The sequence below is a fragment of the Ranitomeya variabilis genome, chromosome 6 (genome assembly GCF_051348905.1).
Source record: "Ranitomeya variabilis isolate aRanVar5 chromosome 6, aRanVar5.hap1, whole genome shotgun sequence".
NCBI lineage: Eukaryota > Metazoa > Chordata > Amphibia > Anura > Dendrobatidae > Ranitomeya > Ranitomeya variabilis.
In genome coordinates, this window is record NC_135237.1 from 50,383,729 (window position 1) to 50,408,531 (window position 24,803).

At 42.8% G+C, this 24,803-nt stretch overlaps 1 protein-coding gene across 1 annotated transcript; it reads left to right on the forward strand.

Annotated features, from left to right (window-relative positions):
• Positions 1-843: 843 nt before the first annotated feature.
• BAMBI (BMP and activin membrane bound inhibitor) lies at positions 844-5,462 on the forward strand. Its single transcript, XM_077268463.1, has 3 exons — positions 844-1,102; positions 3,299-3,580; positions 4,674-5,462. Exons 1-3 carry the CDS (start codon positions 1,027-1,029, stop codon positions 5,090-5,092), a joined length of 777 nt encoding a protein of 258 aa, XP_077124578.1. The 5' UTR covers positions 844-1,026; the 3' UTR covers positions 5,093-5,462.
• Positions 5,463-24,803: the final 19,341 nt, after the last annotated feature.

The window sequence follows — 24,803 nt, forward strand, 5'->3', positions numbered from 1 at the left end:
AAGTTGGGGGATTACTAATACTGCCGTCCTTTCTAGCACTACAAAGAACAGAATCATATTTATAATCTTTATAAAGATGATAATTAGATCACTTATATAATAATAATATTAATAATAATAATAAAAAATAATAAAAATAATAATAAGTAGTAATAATAGTGACAATAAAAAAGTAATAATAATAATAAATAATAATAATAAAGTAATAATCCAAAATAATAATAATAAAGTAATAATAATAAATAATAATATCAAAGTAATAATAATATAGTAATAAAAAATAATAAAAAAGTAATAATAATAAAACAATAATGATAATAAAGTAATAATAATAAATAATAAATAATAATAATAATGATAACAAAGTAATAAAGTAATAGTAATAACAAATAATAAAAAGTAATAATAATAATAAAAAAACAATAATGATAATAAAGTAATAATAATAATGGTAAATTATTATGTATCATTATTAATATTATTATTAGACCAGCACTGCTATTGAGCTATCACAATTATTATTGGTGCTGTCATTATTCTCCTCTACAATAATAGTGGTAGTAGTTAGCAGAGGTTGGGGGTAGTATTACACCTCTCTCCGTACATGTGCTGTCCCTGCTTTCCATCCGCAGATGACGGGGATTCCTGTCACACTGGCCCCTCAGCTCTGTACCTGGGCTCTCAGGCTGGCTGCAGGCTGCCCTGTAATGATTGACAGCCCAATAACCCAATGAGACGGTGAGCCCAGCGCGTCTGGGCGTGGTCTGGGAGAGCTGCAGCCTATCAGCGGCTCGGAGGGCGTGGCGTAGCGCGCGTAGCTCCGGGGACAGCGCTCTTATGCTCAGTGCAGGCGGCGGGGCGATCAGTGCTGTCCGGACCTCTGGATTATAACTGCGGCTTGGATTATCGCTGTGTGTGCGCTGGAGGCTCTGGCTGGTTCCTGCATGTCCGCGGGGTTGGATGGTGACCCTTCGCACAATCCCTTGAAGTCGTACAGTGAAGAGCCGGGGAGGAGCGGGCTCGTAAATGGATCGCCAAGCTAGCCTGCTCTCCATCTGGCTGCAACTGGAGCTCTGCGCTATGGCCGTACTACTCACTAAAGGTAGGTCAGTGCCCAGCTGAGCCCTATTCTCTCATACCTGAGGAACTACAAGTCCCAGCAGAACTGCTCCTATTGGCGCTTGTGGGACTGTAAACCTGAGAACTTGTACACGAGAAGTTGTGGAAGCTGAAGGGTTATTCCGCTCGGCTGCCACTAGAGGGCGCTGTTTCTATGAGGATTTTCCTTTCGGCTTTAATGAATGAGATTTGTGTGACATTTCTGCTTTCCCATTACTGACTGCAGTAGATCCAGTGTCGGTAACTAGGAGTTACCTGGGGGTGAGGGAGAAGATAAAGTATTGCTTCAAACCTCAAACTTCTTTATTTGCTGGGATCTAAATAATGGGCATAGTAGTCGTGTTTTAAAAAGAGGGGGGAAAAACCATGAAAAACACATTTGAGATTTAAAAAAAAAAAAAAAAAAAATATTTTAGTGTAAGGTTTTTAATAGCACTAAGTGCAGTAATATATTTATGAACCCTAGGTGAGGAAGGGGGAGGTGTGCTTGGGGTTAAATAGACCTAAAATAACAGCCCCCCTGGCCCCATCAAAGGCGACAGATGAGCTCGGGGAGTGACTGCGACCTGAGATATTGCAGCTATGGGCCTGATAATGATATAATTAGGGGCTCACATACTTCTGGCTGCTGCTGACTTCAAAAGACTTGGAGGAAGGAGGAAAAAAAAAAACTTCTCCTGTAGCCATCTTGACTAGAAGCAGGCATTTTTGGTTAATGGCTACATAACCGTATAAAAGAAGGGGGAGCAGGAGAACAGATCCGGCATTGTTCAGCCTCTTGCACTACCAATACCCTTTTTGGCCCTGTGCAAAATTTTGAAAGAATCTTCATGTATACAAACAAATATGGGTGGAAAATTTTCTAAATTTTTTTTTTTTATAATCCCAAGAGGCAACCCTAATAGGGTCCCATTAGTCCGTGTCAGTAGCCATCTGGCTCGTCTCCGTACGCTGTCTTGCCTAGGAGCCTGCGCTTCATTCTGTATCTTTTTTCTTTTGTAATAGATCTACCTCTTTTTCTTGAAATGGCCTTGAATATCCCCCGCCGCCGCCTTGAGTAGGATACAAGTTGACTTGTTTCCCTAGGAGCACTTTGGCCTTTGAAAGCCTGGGGGAGATCTGGTCAGTGCTAATGCAATGCCTCCTGTTACCAGGCCCTCCTGTCATTTGGCTTCCATTAACTAGGCTATTAAAGGAGCCTGGCGCACAGAGGTGAAATCTGATCTCAAGGTGGGCTGCACTGCAACATTTCAAGCTCAGGGGGTATTGTGTGTAGTCTGGGCCTTCTAAGATAATGCTGATAGGCCAAATCCTGGGGATTCAGGGTGGGAAAACATTTGGGGGCAGTGGGATTATCTGCTGTAGTTTTATAAAATATATAACTTAGCGCGGCGTTTGCATGGGGCTGCGCTTGGCACAGTAGTTTCCGCTCTGCTACACATATATGGAGAACGTATTAAAATATATAATTAAAGACCCGATTCTCAACACATCACACTTCAAGGCCCCAAGCGAAAGCGTTTTAAACGAAGCGACAAACTATTTAATTATTTCCTTCTTGCCCTAAAAGTTCTAGAATACTTCCTTTATTTATTTTTTTTTTTTTTGCCAAGTTGAAAGATTTATTTATTTTTTATTTTTTTCTTCTCCGATCGCGTGCAAGTTAGAGGGTAGAGGCATCGGCGGCGTTGTAGCTCTGACCATTTTATGGCTTTCCATTTCAGCTAAAAGGAATTGACTTTGGCAAACACAGCAGTTATTGTGAGCCGCACGGTTCCTGTTTTATAACATTGTCGGACTTTGCAAAATAAACTACTCGTTTCTATGACGGCTTGTACACATCTCATTTAACTCCTTTGCTGCTGATGGGGCTAACTCCTAGTCATAAGGAGCTTTTGTAAGAACTCTACCAAAAAAAAAATAATAATAATAAAAAAATAAATAAAAGTACATAATTTTGACTTGGTGCCTTCTGCTTTTTCTTACTCATTTGTGACACAATGTAACTATTTCTGTAAGAAAGAAGTTGTCATCTAACTTTCCCAGAACCCTGAGTGACGCTGAATTATTCCATTAAAAAAAATCAAGATTATTTCCATCTGTTCTGTAGAGGAGAACATGATGCATGAAAGCCGCAGCCTCGTAATAATTGTGTTTTTTTTGTTTTTTTTTCTTGCAGGAGAAATCAGATGCTACTGTGACGCTCCACACTGTGTTGCAACTGGATACATGTGTAAATCAGAACTGAACGCCTGCTTTTCCAGGCTACTTGACCCACAGAACACCAATTCACCTCTCACACATGGCTGCCTGGACTCTATTTCTAAGACAACAGATATGTGCAAAGCCGCCGACGACAAGAGCGGGGCCGCTGTGCCCAAACTGGAGTGTTGTCACGAGGACATGTGCAATTACAGAGGTCTTCATGATGTTCTCTCCCACCCCAAGAGCGAAACGTCAGGTATGAAGAGTAATTGTTCAAAAAGTAAATCCCCCTTTCCTTGATGCATAAGGACTATGGCTGCCAAAGCCCTGTGTGTCTGGTATTGATTTTGTTGTTAATGTAATTAGAGATACCAGTGGGAAAAGCATGGTTAGCGTTAAAGATGTATTTCTGTTAGGTAGCTTTGATGTCTGTCTGTGTGCTTGGCTCCTGTCTGGCTTTTAGTGCCCATGTACAGCCTTTTTTTTTTTCTTTTTCCCCAGGATTTGAAAGGATGCAACATTGTCACAAAACGAGCAATTATGATTTATTTATTTTTACGGTTTTATATACAGGTCTCATTTTTAAGCCAAGTGACAATATACTTTAGCCATTAGTAGCTTTAAACATTTTATTATTTAACATATTTAATATTAGTTTTTTTTATTCTTATGAATTGAAAAATCAATGTTTATAGTCCTATGATAACGCTTCATATGTAGATCTGTCATTTGGCTTAAGAGTTGAGTGGCCAAATGATACCCTAATTACAGAGTGTTGTATGCTAGGACCTCCCGCAATAGGCTTTTCTCTTTTGGACAAGGGTTAGTTACCCAGCAGGGTCACCAAAGGGGAAAAACAAAGCATTGTACAGCACTCATTGAAGTAAAGGATGTATCTGGGTAAGGTCCCATTCAGTATTTGGCAGCCAAAAATCAATGAGGAGTTAGTGAGAAATGCAGAAGTGGTGCACATGTTTCTATTATTTTCCTTATTGTTCAACTCTTGATTTTTGGCTTCCAAATAATGATGTAGAATCCGGATATTGGCCATGCCAGGTTATCCAAAGTTAGACTCTTTAGCTACTGCACTTTTGGTGATAGATGAAGGTCCTGAATTAAGGAATTTCACTATCCTCAGAATTTCCTGATAAGTGTGTGGAGGGGGTATGGCTTTCTATATTGGACAACACCTTTAAGGATGCCCATAGATGTTCACAAAAGGTGACAAATCCGGGTTACTAAATTGCAAGGGATATCCAAATTTTAATTTGCCTTAATTTTATAAACGTATATCCATGCTATTTATGTTGCAACTTAAAGTAGATATATCCTCTTCTTACATTTTTCAGGTGTGGGTAGCAAGTACCAACATGAAAGCACAAGGAACCTCATCACAAAGGTCCAAGAGTTGACTTCGTCCAAAGAACTGTGGTTTAGAGCAGCTGTCATCGCTGTGCCTATAGCCGGGGGATTGATATTGGTTCTTCTTATAATGCTTGCACTCCGGATGCTCCGCAGTGAAAATAAAAGATTACAGGATCAGAGGCAACAGATGCTCTCCAGACTGCACTACAGCTTTCATGGTCACCATTCGAAGAAGGGCCAAGTGGCCAAGCTAGACTTGGAGTGCATGGTGCCTGTAACGGGCCATGAAAACTGTTGCTTGACTTGTGATAAAATGAGGCATACAGACCTCGGCAATGACAAAATCATATCTTTGGTTCATTGGGGAATGTACAGTGGACATGGAAAGCTGGAATTTGTATGACCACATATGAGGATGATGACAATCCGGGAGACCTACTCGGTTCTGCTGGATAGAAGCACTTTATCTTTTACAAAGACAAACTTTTATCCTAAGAGGAGAAAGATGGGAGTCTTGCCTACAAAAAAAAAAAAAATCTGTTACTTGTGAGCGATTCCAAAAGCCATCTTTATTTGCACAAGGGTGGAACTGAGGACTATTTGTATTATTTCTTTAATGCGAGATGTAGAAAAGTTGTACACACTGTCACCAATGTTTTCTTACATTTAGGGAGCTAATATTGGTCATTGAAATAAACTGTACACAATGTACATGTTTCTATATGTTTAATGTAAAGATTTTTTTTTTTTAAATATATATTTTGGCTGAAAAATTATGGCTGTGGCTTCTTTTTCTATGGTACTTTTGGGTCTCTGCTTTGTCCACAGTGGTAAAACTTTGTATTTGTTACTTGATCTGTGTAGAAGGAAAAGCCCACCAATATCAAGAGTTTCTCAAGGGGCCCATAAAACCTAAAGCCCGAACAGGTCTGGTTGTAAAAAGATCTCCAATGTCTCATCTCCACTTTCTTTAACACTATACTGGTTGCTACAATAATCTCCACATAGATGACCTTGTGTTTTTTTTTTGGAAACAATGGTAAAACTTCTCTCCAAAATTTGAGTTTCATGGTAATCTTGAAGGTGTAGGAAGAAAACTGGTTTACATACTTGTGCTGAATTATCCTCCCCACCCTGCCTATAATACTATATTATATGTTTCTGCTCGAAACATAATTATCTTTTATAATTCTTTGTCCGTATAGCCAGAAGTGTTGTGGACTAGGAATGGAAAAGATATCTGGAAACCTCTTGTAAGATCTGATTCTGAGTGTGGGTTACCCTGGTGAATGAGGCCACTTGAGTTGAATGGTGATCTCCATTGGCGCCATCTTTTAATTGGAAGTGGAATGGAGGTCTATGTGAATGGCTCAAGTCTCTGATCACTTATTTGTGAACATGAACGTTGCTTATAATGGTCTTCCAATCTTTGTACAGATTCGGTGCACATGGATTTTGTGATCTTAAGTTTTTTAAATCAAAATTATATAACAGTCTGTCAATAGGCAGTTATAGTGGGCTCATAATGGTATTCTTCAGAACTATCAAAAATTGCATGGTTTTTATAATTTATTTTTTTTCTCCTAATCTGGATCTTTTCTGGATTCTTAAAAAAAGTGATGTGAAAGCAATGGATGAAGCTTAAATAAAGGAAAATAAAATGAAAGCAAAGTTTTAGATGCGGCTTGTGGTATTGAGATATTATATTTATATTCAGAAGTTACAATCGGTTCAACGACCGGCAACTCGATTATTACAAGGGATGGAAGACCTCTCTTATGAAGAGGGGTTGGAAAAGTTGGGCTTGTTTAGCCTAGAAAAAGACATCTCAGATCTCATTTACATGTACAAAACACTAGACACGTGACTTGTTCCTTCCAAGGACCGTATTGAGGACCAGGGGGCACTTATTACAGGTGGAAGAAAGGCGATTCCGACAGCTATACAGGAAAGGGTTCTTTACAGTTAGAGCAGTCAGAATGTGGAATGCCCGACCCCAGGAGGTAGTAATCGCAGATACTATAACAGCTTTTTAAAAAAGGGCTGGATGATTTTCTTGATACACATAACATTGCAGGTTACAGCTAGATTAGTGCCAAAATGCAGAGTTGGTGGAGAAAGGTTGAACTTTGGACCTAGGTCTTTATTCAACCTATGTAACTAAATTAAAAATTATAAATGGTATCTACAAATTGGAGAATTCTTACATTCTTTTTATCTATACAGCCATGTGGATTTACTCCAGGCAAAAATTGCATCTTTAAAGGAATCTGTCATGTACCCAAATGCGATCAACCTCTAGATATGTGGTTAACGGGACTCGATGACTGATCAAACAATGTACAGGAGCCTCATGGTGGAACAAATCCTATGAAGTGCATTTTCCCACCTGCTTGGTTTCCAGATATCTCCCTTCTCTGGCTCTAAAGCAAGAACTGCCATTCAAAGGGGGGGGGGGGGTGAACATGTAGGTTGAAGGGTGCACTTAAATGTTTGGCCACGCCATGATGCACCGAGCATCTGTACTTGAAGTAAACAGTTCTGTGCTGGCAGTCTCAAACCCCTGTTTTTTTTTTTTTTGTTTTTTTCTTTTTTTAAAAACTAGTCATACAAGAATTAAAACGTGTGTAAAATATAATATGTTTGGGTGAGTTTGATCTATGACTTGAATCAAAAACAGATGACATGTCTCGTTCTTTTATTTTGTAAGACACTTGGTCTTCATGAACGTTAGGTGCCCCGTACACTATAATGTGTTCTATCTGTGGAAAAAGACACTTGTGTGGATCACAAAAAAAATTAAATAAATAAATTCTTAACTCTTAAGGATATTCTAATTGTTTTATAGGTATTATTTGCCTGGCACAGGAAATTGACCTGCCATAGGACTACTTGCCTCTACTTCCTTTAGAATTCTGTTGTTTAGAAGTTCTAGGCATGGTCTATGGTTATTGTTTGCTTTATGGTCATAGAAAGATCTACACAAAGCGATGGAGCCTCCAGTACTTGCATTGATCTGCAAAACTTTACAATCAGCTACTGTATATCTATGTGCGTAAATGATTCCCTGCCCCCACCCAAGATCACCATTGTCCAATCTCCTATACACGCCTGTCTTTGTAATGCTACTGTTGCTTGCTCAGTAATGGCCACACCTAAGTGTGTGGTGTGGGTTTTTTTTTTTTCAATTAAAGTCTCAAAGTTGGGGAGAAGAGCTTCAGAAGGGGAATTGGGCTTGTCCTCACAATTTAGAGTTAGGTCTTGATTTTAGATAATATGCAATAGACAAGGATCAGATGATTCTGTGTAATTACTAGATGTGAGTTTGACCATAAAATTCCCAAAACTGGTTGGTAAGACCCTGATATCAGTGGCCTTTAAGACATGGAAATAGACATTAAAATTCAACATGCCAACCCTTCTTTCCACGGTGATCATTTGTTGCAGCGTCGGGACACTTTCATACATGAGATGTCGGCTAGTGAAATTGGTAGATTTGAATGTGTATTGGCGCCTTTTGCGTATTTTATTTTACAAATGCCCTACCCATATTACACTTTTCTAAGAACTCCATAGACCGTTTAGTTTTCTGAAGATATAAATGTGTGGACTTTCTGTGACCTGGAAAAGGTTTCAGGATGATTTGAGGTCTAAGGGGTATCGTTTCTCCTTATGGAGAGTGACATACCATCTCTGGCTTGTCAAGGTAAGGAGGCTTATTTGCCGTACAATGCTCCTCTGGGAATTTAAATATGCAAATTGCCTCTTCTGAGAAAAAGAGGACTTAAACTCTACATCGCCACCTATTGGAAGTAGCGATCCTACAAGTCACAATCAATCCTTTAACGAGTCGTGCAATATGACTTAGGATAAAAGCCAAATCAGTATCTCAATTCTTAGACCCCATGTCCAGAGCCTCTCACCTAGCCAAATCGGTTCTCATGCTTCGCACTGACGAGGGCCAACAGCCCGAAACACCGTGTCTGCGAATTGAGATACTGATTTGGCTTTTATCCTAAGTCATATTGCACGACTCGTTAAAGGGTTGATTGTGACTTGTAGGATCGCTACTTCCAATAGGTGGCGATGTAGAGTTTAAGTCCTCTTTTTCTCAGAAGAGGCAATTTGCATATAGGATGATTTGAAAAATTGTGTATAATCTAGACCTTGAGTCGCAACCTCCCCCTGTCATATGTGGGGGATCGGATGTCGGCTGACCAGTACTAGAGCTCATAGTAGATGATTCAGGTGATCCGAGCAAACGTGATGTGTGGGCAGTAGTGATGAGCGAGTGCACTTGTTCGGGTTTTCCCGATCACGCTCGGGTGATCTCCCCAGCATTTATGACTGCCCGGAGATTGCTTTCATCGCGGCAGCTGAATGATTTGCAGTTACTAGCCAGGCTGAGTACATGTGGGGGTTGCCTGGTTGTTGGGGTGTGTGTCCACAGTCAGTAAATGCTGCTTGTTTGACGCTGCGCAGAGCTGCAGCGTCAAACACGCAGCGTCCAGATGTTCCAGCATAGTGGAGGGGATTTTTTTTGAAATCCCGTGTCCACTATGCGTGGAAACCCGCACGTGGCGGGCCTGCGACTCCGGACATGCTGCTCGTCTTTTCAGATCGCAGCATGTCCGTACACCTTGCGGGGACACAGCGTCCCCGCAAGGCATAACGCAGGGCCCTATGGGAGGACGGCGATGATCCCGGATGTGTACAGTTAACACATCCGGCATCATCGCGTCCCAGAAGGGGGCGGGGCTTAGCGCCGAGCGGCTTCGCCGCTCCGGCGATACCTCCGGCCATCCTGAACGTGGACACGTACCCTTAGGGAATCGCCACATGTAATCAAGCAGGCTAGTAGCTGTAAATCATTCAGCTGCCACGATGAAAACTAAATCTCTGAGCAGTCATAAATACTCTGAGGTCACCTAATTGTGCTCGGGGAAAAGCCGAGCAACGAGTACACTGGCTCATCACTAGTGGGCAGTGCCCAAACATGATCCAGGGCAGGAATATTCACTTCCAATCTTCTGGCTTCCTGCAAAGGCAGATTCATAGTTGGACAATAAAAACTTTATTTTTTTTTTAAAAACTCACTTTGTTCTCCTATCTAGGACATAGGAAAGCCATTTACATTGAGGCAATATTAGTACAAAAAAAAAAACTCTGTTCTGTCCTGAGCCTTTATGATGTTCATATATAGTAGAAAAATGCATTTTTGGGGGGGAGGGAGGGGTGAGCATCAGTCCTCTAGATCCAAGTACTTAAAAAAGTGAGGTGTACCAAACACACAAAATGCACAAGTATACAGTCTATTGCAGCCCGCTCTGAGAAGTGAAAGGCACTCCTTTGGACCAGAACGCTGTAACAAGAGACAGAGATCAGTTGCTTCTCGCCCCTTTGTTGGGGAGATCTTGTCTTACTTCCGGCATTCCCCCTAGGTACCCACCCCAGAGGAACTATGAGCCAACCTGGTTTGATTCTTTGCCTGGAGGAGGAAAGTCAAGTGATTGTGAGGGGTGCGGAACCTAAGGTCCACACCCCAATTAGACAATTCAGGAGGGATCCTGTGACTCAAGCACATCCCAAATTATGCTTGTAAGGCCGGGATCACACATGCGAGAAACACGGCCGAGTCTCGCATAGTAATACATGGCACTCCGGAGCGGAGCGTGCGGCCGCATAGCAATACATGGAGCCGCATGCTCTTCTCCCGAGTGCCGGCGGCAGTGCCGGTTATTAACACGTTAGGCTAGGTTCACATTGCGTTAATGGGTTAACGCTAACGGACTGCATTGCACGGCGAAATTGTCGCAATTAACGCAGTGCAACGGGTCCGTTAGCGCACCCATTGACAGCAATGTGATTTGTCTCTAGCGCATCGCTAGCGCATGCCATTTTTGGCACGCGCTAGCGATGTGCCGTTCTTTTGTGACGGACCTCGGACACTGCTTGCAGCGTCCGAAGTGCGTCCGAGGTCCGGTCCTCGCTAGCGCAGATCGGGGATCTGCGCTAGCGGGAACGATGAACGCGAACCCTAAAGAAACATTGCGTTGGCGCAATCCGCTAGCGCTATGCGCTTAACGGATTGCCCTAACGCAATGTGAACCTAGCCTAAGACTCGGCCGTAATTCTCGCACGTGTGATCTCAGCCTAAGGCTGGGATCACATACAGCGAGGTACGGCCTAGTCTTGCAGGTTAACCCCTTCCCGACCCATGACGCCACGTAGGCGTCATGAAAACCCGTGCCAATCCGACCCATGACGCCTATGTGGCGTCATGGAATGATCGCGTCCCTGCAGATCGGGTGAAGGGGTTAACTCCTATTTTACCCGATCTGCAGGGAGAGGGGGAGTGGTACTTCAGCCCAGGGGGGGTGGCTTCACCCCCCCGTGGCTACGATCGCTCTGATTGGCTGTTGAAAGTGAAACTGCCAATCAGAGCGATTTGTAATATTTCACCTAAAAAACTGGTGAAATATTACAATCCAGCCATGGCCGATGCTGCAATACCATTGGCCATGGCTGGAAAACCTGAAGTGACCCCCCCCCCACCCCACCGATCGCCCCCCCCCAGTGCTCCGTTATGGGGTCCGGTCCCCTCCGTCCTGTGCTCCGCTCCCCCGTCCTCCTGCCCGCTCCCCCCCTGCTCCTATGTCACCCCCCGGTGCTCCGACGCCCCCCCCCCGTGCCCCGATCTCCCCCCCTTATACTTACCGAGGCTCCCGGTGTCGGTCCGTCTCCTCGCTGGGCGCCGCCATCTTCCAAAATGGCGGGCGCATGCTCAGTGCGCCCGCCGAATCTGCCGGCCGGCAGATTCATTACAAGTACATTTTGATCGCTGTGGTAGGTTCTATCACAGCGATCAAAATAAAAAAATAATAAATAACCCCCCCCCCTTTATCACCCCCATAGGTAGGGACAATAATAAAATAAAGAAAATATTTTTTTTTCTTTTTCCACTAGGGTTAGGGTTAGAACTAGGGTTAGAACTAGGGGTAGGGTTAGGGGTAGGGTTAGGGATACGGGTAGGGTTAGGGGTAGGGTTATGGCATGTGCACACAGAGTGGATCGGCCGCGGATCCGCAGCGGATCGGCCGTGGATCCGCAGCGGATCGGCAGCGGATCCGCAGCGGATCCGCAGCGGATCGGCCGCGGATCCGCAGCGGATCGGCCGCGGATCCGCAGCGGATCGGCCGCGGATCCGCAGCGGATTGGCAGCGGATTGGCCGCGGATCCGCAGCGGATTGGCAGCGGATTGGCCGCGGATCCGCAGCGGATTGGCCGCAGATCCGCAGCGGATTGGCCGCTGCGAATTCGAAGCAGTTTTCCATCAGGTTTACAGTACCATGTACACCTAAGGAAAACCAAATCCGCTGTGCCCATGGTGCGGAAAATTCCGTGCAGAAACGCTGCGTTGTATTTTCCGCAGCATGTCAATTCTTTGTGCGGATTCCGCAGCGTTTTACACCTGTTCCTCAATAGGAATCCGCAGGTGAAATCCGCACAAAAAAACACTGGAAATCTGCTGTAAATCCGCAGGTAAAACGCAGTGCCTTTTACCTGCAGATTTTTCAAAAATCGTGCGGAAAAATCTCACACGAATCCGCAACGTGGGCACATAGCCTTAGGGTTAGGGTTGGAATTAGAGTTAGGGTTGGAATTAGGGCTGGGGTTTGAAATAGGGTTAAGATTAGGCTTGTGGTTAGGGTTACGGATAGGGTTAGGGGTGTGTTGGGGTTACAGTTGTGGTTAGGGTTGGGATTAGGGTTACGGTTGGGATTAGGGTTAGGATTAGGGTTGGAATTAGGGTTACGGGTGTGTTGCGGTTAGGGTTGTGGTTAGGGGTGTGTTGGGGTTAGGGTTGTGATTAGGGTTATGGCTACAGTTGGGATTAGGATTAGGGGTGTGTTGGGGTTAGTGTTGAAGTTAGAATTGAGGGGTTTCCACTGTTTAGGCACATCAGGGGTCTCCAAACGCAACATGGCGCCACCATTGATTCCAGCCAATCTTGCGTTCAAAAAGTCAAATGGTGCTCCCGCCCTTCCAAGCCCCGACGTGCGCCCAAACAGTGGTTTACCCCCACATTTGGGGTACCAGCGTACTCAGGACAAACTGGGCAACAACTGTTGGGGTCCAATTTCTCCTGTTACCCTTGCAAAAATAAAAAATTACTTGCTAAAACATAATTTTTGAGGAAAGAACAATTATTTTTTATTTTCACGGCTCTGCGTTATAAACTTCTGTGAAGCACTTGGGGGTTGAAAGTGCTCACCACACATCTAGATAAGTTCCTTCGGGGGTCTAGTTTCCAAAATGGGGTCACTTGTGGGGTGTTTCTACTGTTTAGGCACATCAGGGGCTCTGCAAATGCAATGTGACGCCCGCAGACCATTCCATCAAAGTCTGCATTTCAAATGTCACTACTTCCCTTCCGAGCCCTGACGTGTGCCCAAACAGTGGTTTACCCCACATATGGGGTATCAGCGTACTCACAACAAACTGGGCAACAAATATTGGGGTCCAAATTCTCCTGTTACCCTTGTGAAAATAAAAAATTGCTTGCTAAAACATCTTTTTTGAGGAAAGAAAAATGATTTTTTATTTTCACGGCTCTGCGTTGTAAACTTCTGTGAAGCACTTGTGGGTTGAACGTGCTCACCACACATCTAGATAAGTTCCTTGGGGGGTCTAGTTTCCAAAATGGGGTCACTTGTGGGGGGTTTCTACTGTTTAGGCATATCAGGGGCTCTGCAAACGTAACATGATGCCCGCAGACCATTCCATCAAAGTCTGCATTCCAAAACGTCACTACTTCCCTTCCGAGCCCCGGCATGTGCCCAAACAGTGGTTTACCCCCACATATGGGGTATCAGCGTACTCAGGAGAAACTGGACAACAACTTTTGGGGTCCAATTTCTCCTGTTACTCTTGTAAAAATAAAAAATTCTGGGCTAAAAAAATATTTTTGAGGAAAGGAAACACATTTATTATTTTCACGGCTCTGCGTTATAAACCTCTGTGAAGCACTTGGGGGTTCAAAGTGCTCACTACACATCTAGATAAGTTCCCTTGGGGGTCTAGTTTCCAAAATGGAGTCAATTGTGGGGAGTTCCTACTGTTTAGGCACATCAGGGGCTCTGCAAACGCAACCTGACACCCGCAGAGCATTCCATCAAAGTCTGCATTTCAAAACGTCACTACTTCCCTTCCGAACCCCGACGTGTGCCAAAACAGTGGTTTACCCCCACATATGGGGTATCAGCGTACTCAGGAGAAACTGGACAACAACTTTTGGGGTCCAATTTCTCCTGTTACCCTTGGGAAAATAAAAAATTGTGGGCTAAAAAATCATTTTTGAGAAAAGACAAATTATTTTTTATTTTCATGGCTCTGCGTTATAAACTTCTGTGAAGCATTTGGGGGTTCAAAGTGCTCACCACACATCTAGATTAGTTCCTTGGGAGGTCTAGTTTCCAAAATGGGGTCACTTGTGCGGGAGCTCCAATGTTTAGGCACACAGGGGCTCTCCAAACGCGACATGGTGTCCGCTAATGATTGAGCTAATTTTCCATTCAAAAAGCCAAATGGCGTGCCTTCCCTTCCGAGCCCTTTCTTGCTCCCAAACAGTGGTTTACCCCCACATATGGGGTATCATCGTACTCAGGACAAACTGGACAACAACATTTGGGGTCCAATTTCTCCTATTACCCTTGGGAAAATAAAAAATTCTGGGCTAAAAATCATTTTTGAGGAAAGAAAAATTATTTTTTTATTTTCACGGCTCTGCGTTATAAACTTCTGTGAAGCACCTGGGGGTTATAAGTGCTCACTATGCATCTAGATAAGTTCCTTGGGGGGTCTAGTTTCCAAAATGGGGTCACTTGTAGGGGAGCTCCAATGTTTAGGCACACAGGGGCTCTCCAAACGCGACATGGTGTCCGCTAACGATTGGAGCTAATTTTCCATTCAAAAAGTCAAATGGCACGCCTCCCCTTCCGAGCCTTGCCGTGCACCCAAACAGTGGTTTACTCCCACATATGAGGTATCGGCATACTCAGGAGAAATTGCCCAACAAATTTTAGGATCCATTTTATCCTGTTGCCCATGTGAAAATGAAAGAATTGAGGCTAAAAGAAATTTTGTGTGAAAAAAAAGTACTTTTTCATTTTTGCGGATCAATTTGTGAAGCACCTGGGGGTTTAAAGTGCTCACTATGCCTCTAGATGAGTTCCTTGGGGGGTCTAGTTTCCAAAATGGGGTCACTTGTGGAGGAGCTCCAATGTTTAGGCACACAGGGGCTTTCCAAACGCGACATGGTGTCCGCTAACGATGGAGATAATTTTTCATTCAAAAAGTCAAATGGCGCTCCTTCCCTTCCGAGCCTTACCATGTGCCCAAACAGTGGTTTACCCCCACATGTGAGGTATTGGTGTACTCAGGAGAAATTGCCCAACAAAATTTAGGATCCATTTTATCCTGTTGCCCATGTGAAAATGAAAAAATTGAGGCTAAAATAATTTTTTTGTGAAACAAAAGTACTTTTTCATTTTTACGGATCAATTTGTGAAGCACCTGGGGGTTTAAAGTGCTCACTATGCTTCTAGATAAGTTCCTTGGGGGGTCTAGTTTCCAAAATGTGGTCACTTGTGGGGGAGCTCCAATGTTTAGGCACACGGGGGCTCTCCAAACGCGACATGGTGTCCGCTAAAGATTGGAGCCAATTTTTCATTCAAAAAGTCAAATGGCGCTCCTTCCCTTCCGAGCCCTGCCGTGCGCCCAAACAGTGGTTTACCCCCACATATGAGGTATCAGCGTACTCAGTACAAATTGGACAACAACGTCCCTAGTCCAGTTTCTCCTTTTACCCTTGGGAAAATAAAAAAATTGTTGCTAAAATATCATTTTTGTGACTAAAAAGTTAAATGTTCATTTTTTTACTTCCATGTTGCTTCTGCTGCTGTGAAACACCTGAAGGGTTAATAAACTTCTTGAATGTGGTTTTGAGCACCTTGAGGGGTGCAGTTTTTAGAATGGTGTCACTTTTGGGTATTTTCAGCCATATAGAACCCTCAAAATGACTTCAAATGTGAGGTGGTCCCTAAAAAAAATGGTTTTGTAAATTTTGTTGTAAAAATGAGAAATCACTGGTCAAATTTTAACCCTTATAACTTCCTAGCAAAAAAAAAAATTGTTTCCAAAATTGTGCTGATGTAAAGTAGACATGTGGGAAACGTTATTTATTAACTATTTTGTGTCACATAACTCTCTGGTTTAACAGAATAAAAATTAAAAATGTGAAAATTGCGAAATTTTCAAATTTTTTGCCAAATTTCCGTTTTTTTTCACAAATAAACTCAGAAATTATCGACCTAAATTTACCACTAACATGAAGCCCAATATGTCACGAAAAAACAGTCTCAGAATCGCTAGGATCCGTTGAAGCGTTCCTGAGTTATTACCTCATAAAGGGACACTGGTCAGAATTGCAAAAAACGGCAAGGTCATTAAGGCCAAAATAGGCTGGGTCATGAAGGGGTTAAAACCAAGTTCTGGCAGCGACACTCCAGAGCAGAGCATGCGGCTGCATAGCAATACATGGAGCTGCACGCTCCGCTCCGGAGTGCCGGTGCCAGAGCTTGTATTTAACCTGCAAGACTCGGCCGTATCTCGATGTGTGTGATCCCAGCCTTACTGATATAGTGGCAAAATAAACTAAAGTGGGCACTGTGTAATAAATCCTGGACCTCTTCCTAGCGAGAAGGTCTGGAGAAGGGTATGTGCCAACCTGTCATTTCTCAAGTGAGGACCACACCCAGTGCGTTCATGTACCCCAGAATCAGCAGTCCCAGGGCACTTCTGCACCTCAGGCTCCCTAACTACTCTGCCTGTGGATTCAATCTTCAGGGCCAGTGTCACCAGACGAGAAGACTATGTAAGCCACCCTTTGTACAATGCCTGTACCCATGTGAGTAATCTAAAAATACAGTACTGTGCAAAGGTTTTAGGCAGGTGTGGAAAAAATGCTGCAAAGTAAGAATATCTTTATGTGTTAATAGTTTATTTTTATCAATTAACTAAATGCAAAGTTAATGAACAAAAGAAATCCAAAGCAAATCAATATTTAGTATGACCGCCCTTTGCCTTCAAAACAGCATTGATTCTTCTAGGTACACTTAGGGTACCGTCACATTAAGCGACGCTGCAGCGATAGCGACAGCAATGCTGATCGCTGCAGCGTCGCTGTGTGGTCGCTGGAGAGCTGTCACACAGACCGCTCTCCAGCGACCAGCGATGCCGAGGTCCCCGGGTAACCAGGGTAAACATCGGGTTGCTAAGCGCAGGGCCGCGCTTAGTAACCCGATGTTTACCCTGGTTACCAGCGTAAAAGTTAAAAAAACAAACAGTACATGCTCACCTGCGCGTCCCCCAGCCTCTGCATCCTGACGCTGACTGAGCTCCGGCCCTAACAGCACAGCGGTGACGTCACCGCTGTTGCTTTCACTTTCAGTTTAGGGCCGGCGCTTTAGTGTCAGGAAGCAGAGGCTGGGGGACGCGCAGGTGAGTATGTACTGTTTGTTTTTTTAACTTTTACGCTGGTAACCAGGGTAAACATCGGGTTACTAAGCGCGGCCCTGCGCTTAGTAACCCGATGTTTACCCTGGTTACCAGTGTAAAATATCGCTGGTATCGTCGCTTTTGCTGTCAAACACGGCGATACACGGCGACCTAGCGACCAAATAATGTGCAGACCTTCTAGCAGCGACCAGCAATTTCACAGCGGGATCCAGATCGCTGCTGCGTGTCAAATACAGCGATATCGCCATCCAGGTCGCTGCAACGTCACGGATTGCTGGCGATATCGCCTAGTGTGACGGTACCTTAACAAACAGTTTTTGAAGGCAATCCGCAATGAGGTATATGGCTCCAAATTTATTGTGCAGCAGGTCAACGACCCCAAACGTACAGCCAATGTCATTAATAATTATCTTCAGTTTACAGAAGGACAAGGATTCCTGGACTTGATAGCATGACCCTACAGAGCCCTGATTGCCACATCTTTTGAGTTAGGGATTACATAGAAACAGAAGGATTTGCACAAGAGATATACACAAAAGATCTGCAGTTAGTTCTCCGAGATGTTTGGAACAACCTCCCTACTGAGTTCCTACAAAGATTGTGCAAGTATCAAGTGTACCTTTTTTATATATTGTAGGGCATTATATCTCCTCAAGAAGACTAGTTGTGTATGGAGTCTAATTGACAATGATCTTTGCTTTTAGCGGGGGTGGCAGCTAATAAGGCCATGTTCTGATGACCACGAAGATGGCCGTATTCATGGCTGTATACACAATGCAATGACTGGACTGACCGCGTGTCTCCTGATCAATGCGAGCAGTCTCATAGGCTTGTATGTGGTCGTAACTTCTGTGTCACGAGGTCTGCGGTACATCTGATTATAGTGGACCATGAAATGCAACCATCTGAACCTGGCTTTGCCATTGTTGGATCCTTCTATGAGTCTTGCAATCTGACTTGTCTGGCTTGGTTAATTTACCTGGTCATGATTTTTTTCATTTGAGAAAAAGTCAATGTCTCTGATTCATCAACATCAGTGATTTCGTCACTGATCTTGGTGAGGGGACTGTGTTGAAGTCAGACACTTCTGATTCATTAAAAGGCGCATGTTTCTTAATGAATCGGTAGGGTCTGATGATTGGCGCCTCGCCACAACTCTTAGTTCAATCAAAAAGTGGAGTAAGATTTCTGAAGCAAGGAACCACTGCACATCATGAATTAGACAACCTGTGGCATCCCACCTCCCGTCCCAGCTCCACTATTTTTGATGGAGCTGGGAGAAACTGTAGAGAAAATGGCAAAACATCGCAACATTTTTGCACATCTGAATTGTGCAAAACTTTGGCAACTTTTCAAAGCTGCGCCAATTTGTACATTTTGGGTGGAACTGAATCAGAATTAGTGATTACACACAATCTGTCTAAATAATTCTCTAATATTACAATGTTGTGTTAAAATACAAAGTCAACGTGGGACTAAATTCTGACGAAGAGACAAGTCCGGGGCAAAGCTTTAGAGGCTCATAAATAGTAGTTGCCACGGGTCTGGTGCCTGAGGGGTCTAAAGCCTTGGTACTCAATAAGGAGCAAGTAATAGTAAATGTTGTATGATAGGTAGGGACCCTCTTTTATTTTTTTTTGCCTTGGGTTTCAGATGAAGTTATGGCGCTGCAACAATGTATATGGGAACGATTGGTGAACAGGGCAAATTTCCATCAGTGATTGCCTGGTGGGTGTTTGTGGCGAATACCCATCACATCATATATTTGTTACTGAGTGTATGGCTTCAATATTTGAGACTTTTTATGAGCGTCTCATATAAAGGTCAATGTCCATGTACAGTATGGAGATCTGAGGCAGCAATATTTCTTTATGACACGTGCCTCGGAGACTGTTGTGGTTGACGTGACATTCCACATACGCTGCAGTGATATATCACATCCTCTATTTTTATTGTATAGTTAACCATATTAACCATTTAACCTCTCGTTTTAGAGACAATTCCTGGAGCAATCATTATTGTCCTGACACAAGCTGCTTCCCTGATCCATTTCATGGCAATTGTCAATGGTCTAATGAGTCCCTCAGAAGACAGTGTGGTCTATTTACAACCTCTATTTGTAGGCAAATGAGTAGAGAGAGCAGCCATGTCTCAGCCGTCTCATGGACGTCTTGTCTCCGATGTCATGCCTTTAAATGGACAGCATTATCTTCTCAATTAATTCGGAAACCTTGGCTACAGGGAGGAGACACTGCTTGTTCAGCCGATTAGAGGCTATTTGTTACTTTTGCTAATTGGGTGATTCGCCTGCTTTATTATACATATGTTATAGGGCCAGACTTTGTGGCATTTTATTCAGGAGGAGCGAATTTCGTCGTCTGTCCTATAGACATTGAAAACAAAAATTGTTCGTGGCATTGTTGTCCGAGACACTAATTTCAAACTGCTAATTCCTTTGTAGATTTTCTTGGCCATTCTAGCTCCTTCCTGCTGTGAGCAATTTGGTGAAAAAATTCCGTCATCAATTTTTCCGCCATCGTGCGGTAAAAATGACGTCGAAATAGAAATCTTCAGTTTGGTACGATTATGGCGGTGACAAAACTTTTCGTTTGTCGCCACCTGTCAAGTGACACATCACCTGATTTTATTTTTCCATCAATGGAGATGTGTGAGGGCTTGTTTTTTTTTGGGTGCCGAGTTGTAATTTTCATTGGTATTACTCTGGTATACATACAATGTTTTCATTGCACTTTTGGGGGCAGGTCAGTGACCAAATAAACTTCCAGAAATTATGGAATTTACCATAGAATACAAAAATATGTTTATTTTTTTATTTTTATATTGGGAAAGGTAGCAGGATAATTAAAAATTGAATTTTTTTTCTTTCGTCTCTACGTGACTTGAACCTGTGATGATTTGGTCACTTGATCTACGAGTATATACTACAATTAGAGTTGTGCAAATCTATTTGCTCGTCCCATTCCATTGGCCATGACAATCTTCTTTTGATTAACCGGCCGGGCAATACCAAGTGTGCATCATGTTGTAACAATGATGTCATGCCAAGCCAGCTAATCAAAAAAGCCACGGATACCGTCAGATAGGAGCCGGTACTCACTCTCACGTTCTTGGTTGATGGAATGACACATGTGAATCAACTTTTACCAGCTCAGACTACATTACTCCAGTGTTACAGTATAATGGGAAAATAACGACCTTCTATGAAGCCCAACCATAGGATTCATAAGAGCACAAGTATGGTGGCGACTGGGGGACCTATCCATTGGAACTCCAAATCGGCAGCCACCAGACTGGTGCCCCTAAATGTCACTGTCAGGCTCTTTTCTGCACTGTCTAGATGGGGGACCTATCCATTGGAACTCCAAATCGGCAGCCACCAGACTGGTGCCCCTAAATGTCACTGTCAGGCTCTTTTCTGCACTGTCTAGATGGCCAATATTAGGGTACGCCACCACAAGAAGATTATGCAGCGGATCTGGATGCAAAAAAAATCCCAAAATCTCAGTCACATCCAGAAGAGAAAATCTACAGTTTGACCGGTGTTCTTAATAAATTTGGCGCACCCTTGCTTGAAAATGCTCTTTAAAATGAAATCTACTCCTATTCATTGGCAAACATTTATGTTAAGATTTGCAGCAATTTCTAGTGTAAAATATAGTAAACTTGCCCTTCCTGTCAAACTATGCCCACTTCTCTCATCACACTAAAAAGTGCAAAAAGTTTCAAATTTTATTCGTAGAAATTTGCAATTACTTACACAAGAAAAGAATAAAGGCCGTGATAAATCGCCCCTCAAATGTTTGATGAAGCCCCTCCAACTCTACGGTGAACGTGCATGCTCGGATCTCGCATTCAAATGTATTTTTTATATAATCGGCTTTAGTAAAGTATACAAACAAGCCAAACATACCGCAACCACAGGCACAGAATGCAATTGATGAATGAGAACAGTCAAGGGACAAGTAAAGGGATTGTCCAGGACTAATCAATCTTTTTTCCTGATTTTTTTTTCAGAGTTTTTTGCTGCATTTTTGGTGAATAAAACTAACTTTATTAAACATGTACTACAATTGTAATACTCACCAAAAAGGTGAAGCAAAAAAAAGCAGCAAATAGCTACATTTTATATGCTGTTTATGCTGTTTTTACTGCCATTGGGGAAGATTTTGGCTACAGAAGAAAAGCAGTGTTGGAAATATTATGAATCATTAGCAGCCAGATACAGGAAAATAATTAAAACTAAACTAGGGCAACATCCTGATCCGTAGCTTTAGTTAATTCATCCACTTTCCTCCTGAACTATATTTTGTAAAATTCCCACTGTGCGATTGTTTAATTTACACCTTTTCTTTCAATTATCAAACACATTTTTTTCCTGTTTTTTTCCTTTAAAAATAAGCTATTATCAGAAAATGACCTAATAATTAAATAATTTGTTAAATGTTTTTTTTTTTTAATTCTTAACAATGATTTTTTTTTTGCTCACATCACAATCTGTATCCAAAAGAAAAAGTAGAAATCTTGTAATTTTCACATTGGCAACTGGGACTTTTTTAGGCTTGAACTTTCTGTTGTTTCAGGAAACAACTCATGTATGCAGTCACAATAGTCAGATCCCGAAACTATCTTTTGTATTGAAGTGCCTGATGAGAGAATGACCACCCATTTAAAACAAGATTTTGGTTTTAATGTTTTATCTTCACTTCCGAAAATGAGTGTGTATATATATATATATATATATATATATATATATATATATATATATATATATATATATATATATATATATCACAATCTGTTGTAAAAATAAAAAGTAAGAATCTAGCAATTTTCACACTGGCCACTAGTATTTTTCTAGACTCTAACTTCGTGTTGTTTCAGGAAACAACACATGTACATAGCCATAATGAACAGATTCAGACCCTATCTTTTGTATTTAAGTGTCTAATGAGTGTGTGTGATAAGGTCATTGTGAAGGGAGGAGGTGAGCTGCAACATTGCCTATTATGATTGTTGGATCCTGTGTTATCAGCTGTGTATGGAGGTGTTAGGCTACTTTCACGCATCAGCTTTTTACCGTTAGGCACAATCTGGCGAGTTTTGAAAAAAACGGGTCTGTTTTTTTCCCATAGACTTGTATTAGTGCCGGATTGCGCCTGATGGCTTTCCGTTTTGTCCAAAAATTGTGGAACCGGCGTCCATACAAAACGGACAGATGAACGTTTTTGTGTCCTGCAAAAAAAAACCAGACAGTTCCGGATCCGGCGCTGTTCGGCTTTTGCTATAATGGAAATGGAAAAATGTTTTTTTTTTTTTTTTTAAGTATGTGAAACACAAAAGCTTTATTTGGTGGAGCACTATGTTTGGAGGATGATCATATAATAATCTACTACTATTGGTGGTCTTTTTGTGACAATTTGCTATGTGATCCGCGTTTACATAGAAAAATGCCTAAATGCTGTAATTTTAGGTATCATAGCCCTGACCTTTCTGTTACATTCTTAGGAAGGGAAATACTCACAAACTCTAGGCCTGGAGAAACATTTAGGCCATAATCATGGAGTTACTAAAATGTAATGAACTTCCCTACATTGGAGAACAGTGGGAACAGTTTATCCCGGGTCACATTATAACATACCGGCATTGAATTCTCCGATTTTCTTTTTTTCCTCGTCTTTAGTAAATAACAAGGTAATTGTACAGCAATGGCTGACAAGGTTTATTTGATTCTGACCCAAGAAACTAAACATCTTTCATGGTGTAAGTTTTCACCAAGGATCCTGGAAGCCATCTGAATGTCTACTATTTACATTTGAGACCACAGGGGTTTTGACCTTGCCTTAAAATACCAAATGTCTGCTTTTGAAATGGCTAAACGCTCCCATGTAAAGAGTCTGTAAATCTGGTTTCAATAGCTGGTGATTAGAGGCTGATCCCAGAGGTTTAGAGTAAGTACCAGCCTCTGCAATCAGCATGTGGGGAGGACGGCGAAAACACAAGCGGCCCCCCCAAAAAAACCTGACACAACAGGAACTGGTAGTAGTGGGCTTGTAACAATGAGGTAAATCCTATTTTGTGAGTGAATTGAAGCACAGAAGGCTCCAGGTTCCATGTCAGAGATTATCGATAAATGCATATTTTATTCCAGTGAGTTTGGATATAGAATCATGGAATTGTAATCCTAAAATCTGCAATATTTGTGTAATGAAAGAAAACTATGACTCTAAGGGCTCATGCAGCTGTCCTTTTTTTTGCGTAAGAGTCCTATTTGTGTATCCTAAATACAAGATTATTATTCTGTTCCTCCCACTGAGAACAAACAATCTCTTTCCACAGATAGCACTCGCACCTATAATAGTGAATGGGGTCATTTGTAAGTCCAATATTTTTTGCAGACCAAGTAGCTCCTTGCAAAATTGTGGAGACATGTCCGATTTTGACCCGAGAATTGGATCAAAATCAGCAATGCAAGACTGTGGGTCACTGAAAAGATAGGACAGCACCTGACTGTTAGGCCACGTTCACATGTTGAGTATTTGGTCAGTATTTTAGATCAGTATTTTTCAGCCAAAATTAGGAGTGGGTAAAAAATGTGGAAGTGGTGATGTGTTTCTGTTATACTTTTCCCCTGATTGTCCCACTCCTGGTTTAGGCTTACAAATACTTATGTACAATACTGACCAAATATTGAACATGAGAACATGGCCTTAGGGCTGTCCCACACGTCCAGATAATTCCGGTACCGGAATAAATCGGTACCGGAGTTATCCGTGTCCGTGTGCCTGGGAACTCACGTAGGCCATACGTGCGGCACACGTGTGCCGCCCGTATGGCGAGTGGGTACCACACGGAGCGTGTGGTACCCACGCGTGTGGTACCCTGCATCGTGCTGAAGCCACGATTCATATGTTCCCTGCAGCAGCGTTTGCTGCAGAGAAAATATGAATAATAGTGTTTAAAATAAAGATCTATGTGTCCGCCGCCCCCCCACCCCCTGTGCGCCCCCCCCCCCGCTGTTCAGAAAATACTTACCGCCTCCCTCGCTGCTTCCTGGTCTGGCCGCGGCTTCTAGTGTATGCGGTCACGTGGGGCCGATCATTTACAGTCATGAATATGTGGCTCCACCTCCCATAGGGGCGGAGCCGACTATTCATGATTGTAAATGAGCGGCCCCACGTGACCACATACAGTAGGAGGCGCGGGGCAGAGAGGAAGGAGTGACAGCCAACGTGGGAGTGGGTGAGTATTTTCTGAACAGCGGGGGGGGCGCACAGGGGGTGGGGGGGCGGCGGACACATAGATCTTTATTTTAAACACTATTATTCATATTTTCTCTGCAGCAAACGCTGCTGCAGGGAACATATGAATCGCGGCTTCAGCACCATGTGGGGGGGACAGCACTTACTGTAGCGCTGTCTCCTGCACGCACACGGACCCCAGACGGAGAACGTCCGTGTGAGGTCCGTGTTTTACACGGACCCATTGACTTTAATGGGTCCGTGTAATACGTGCGC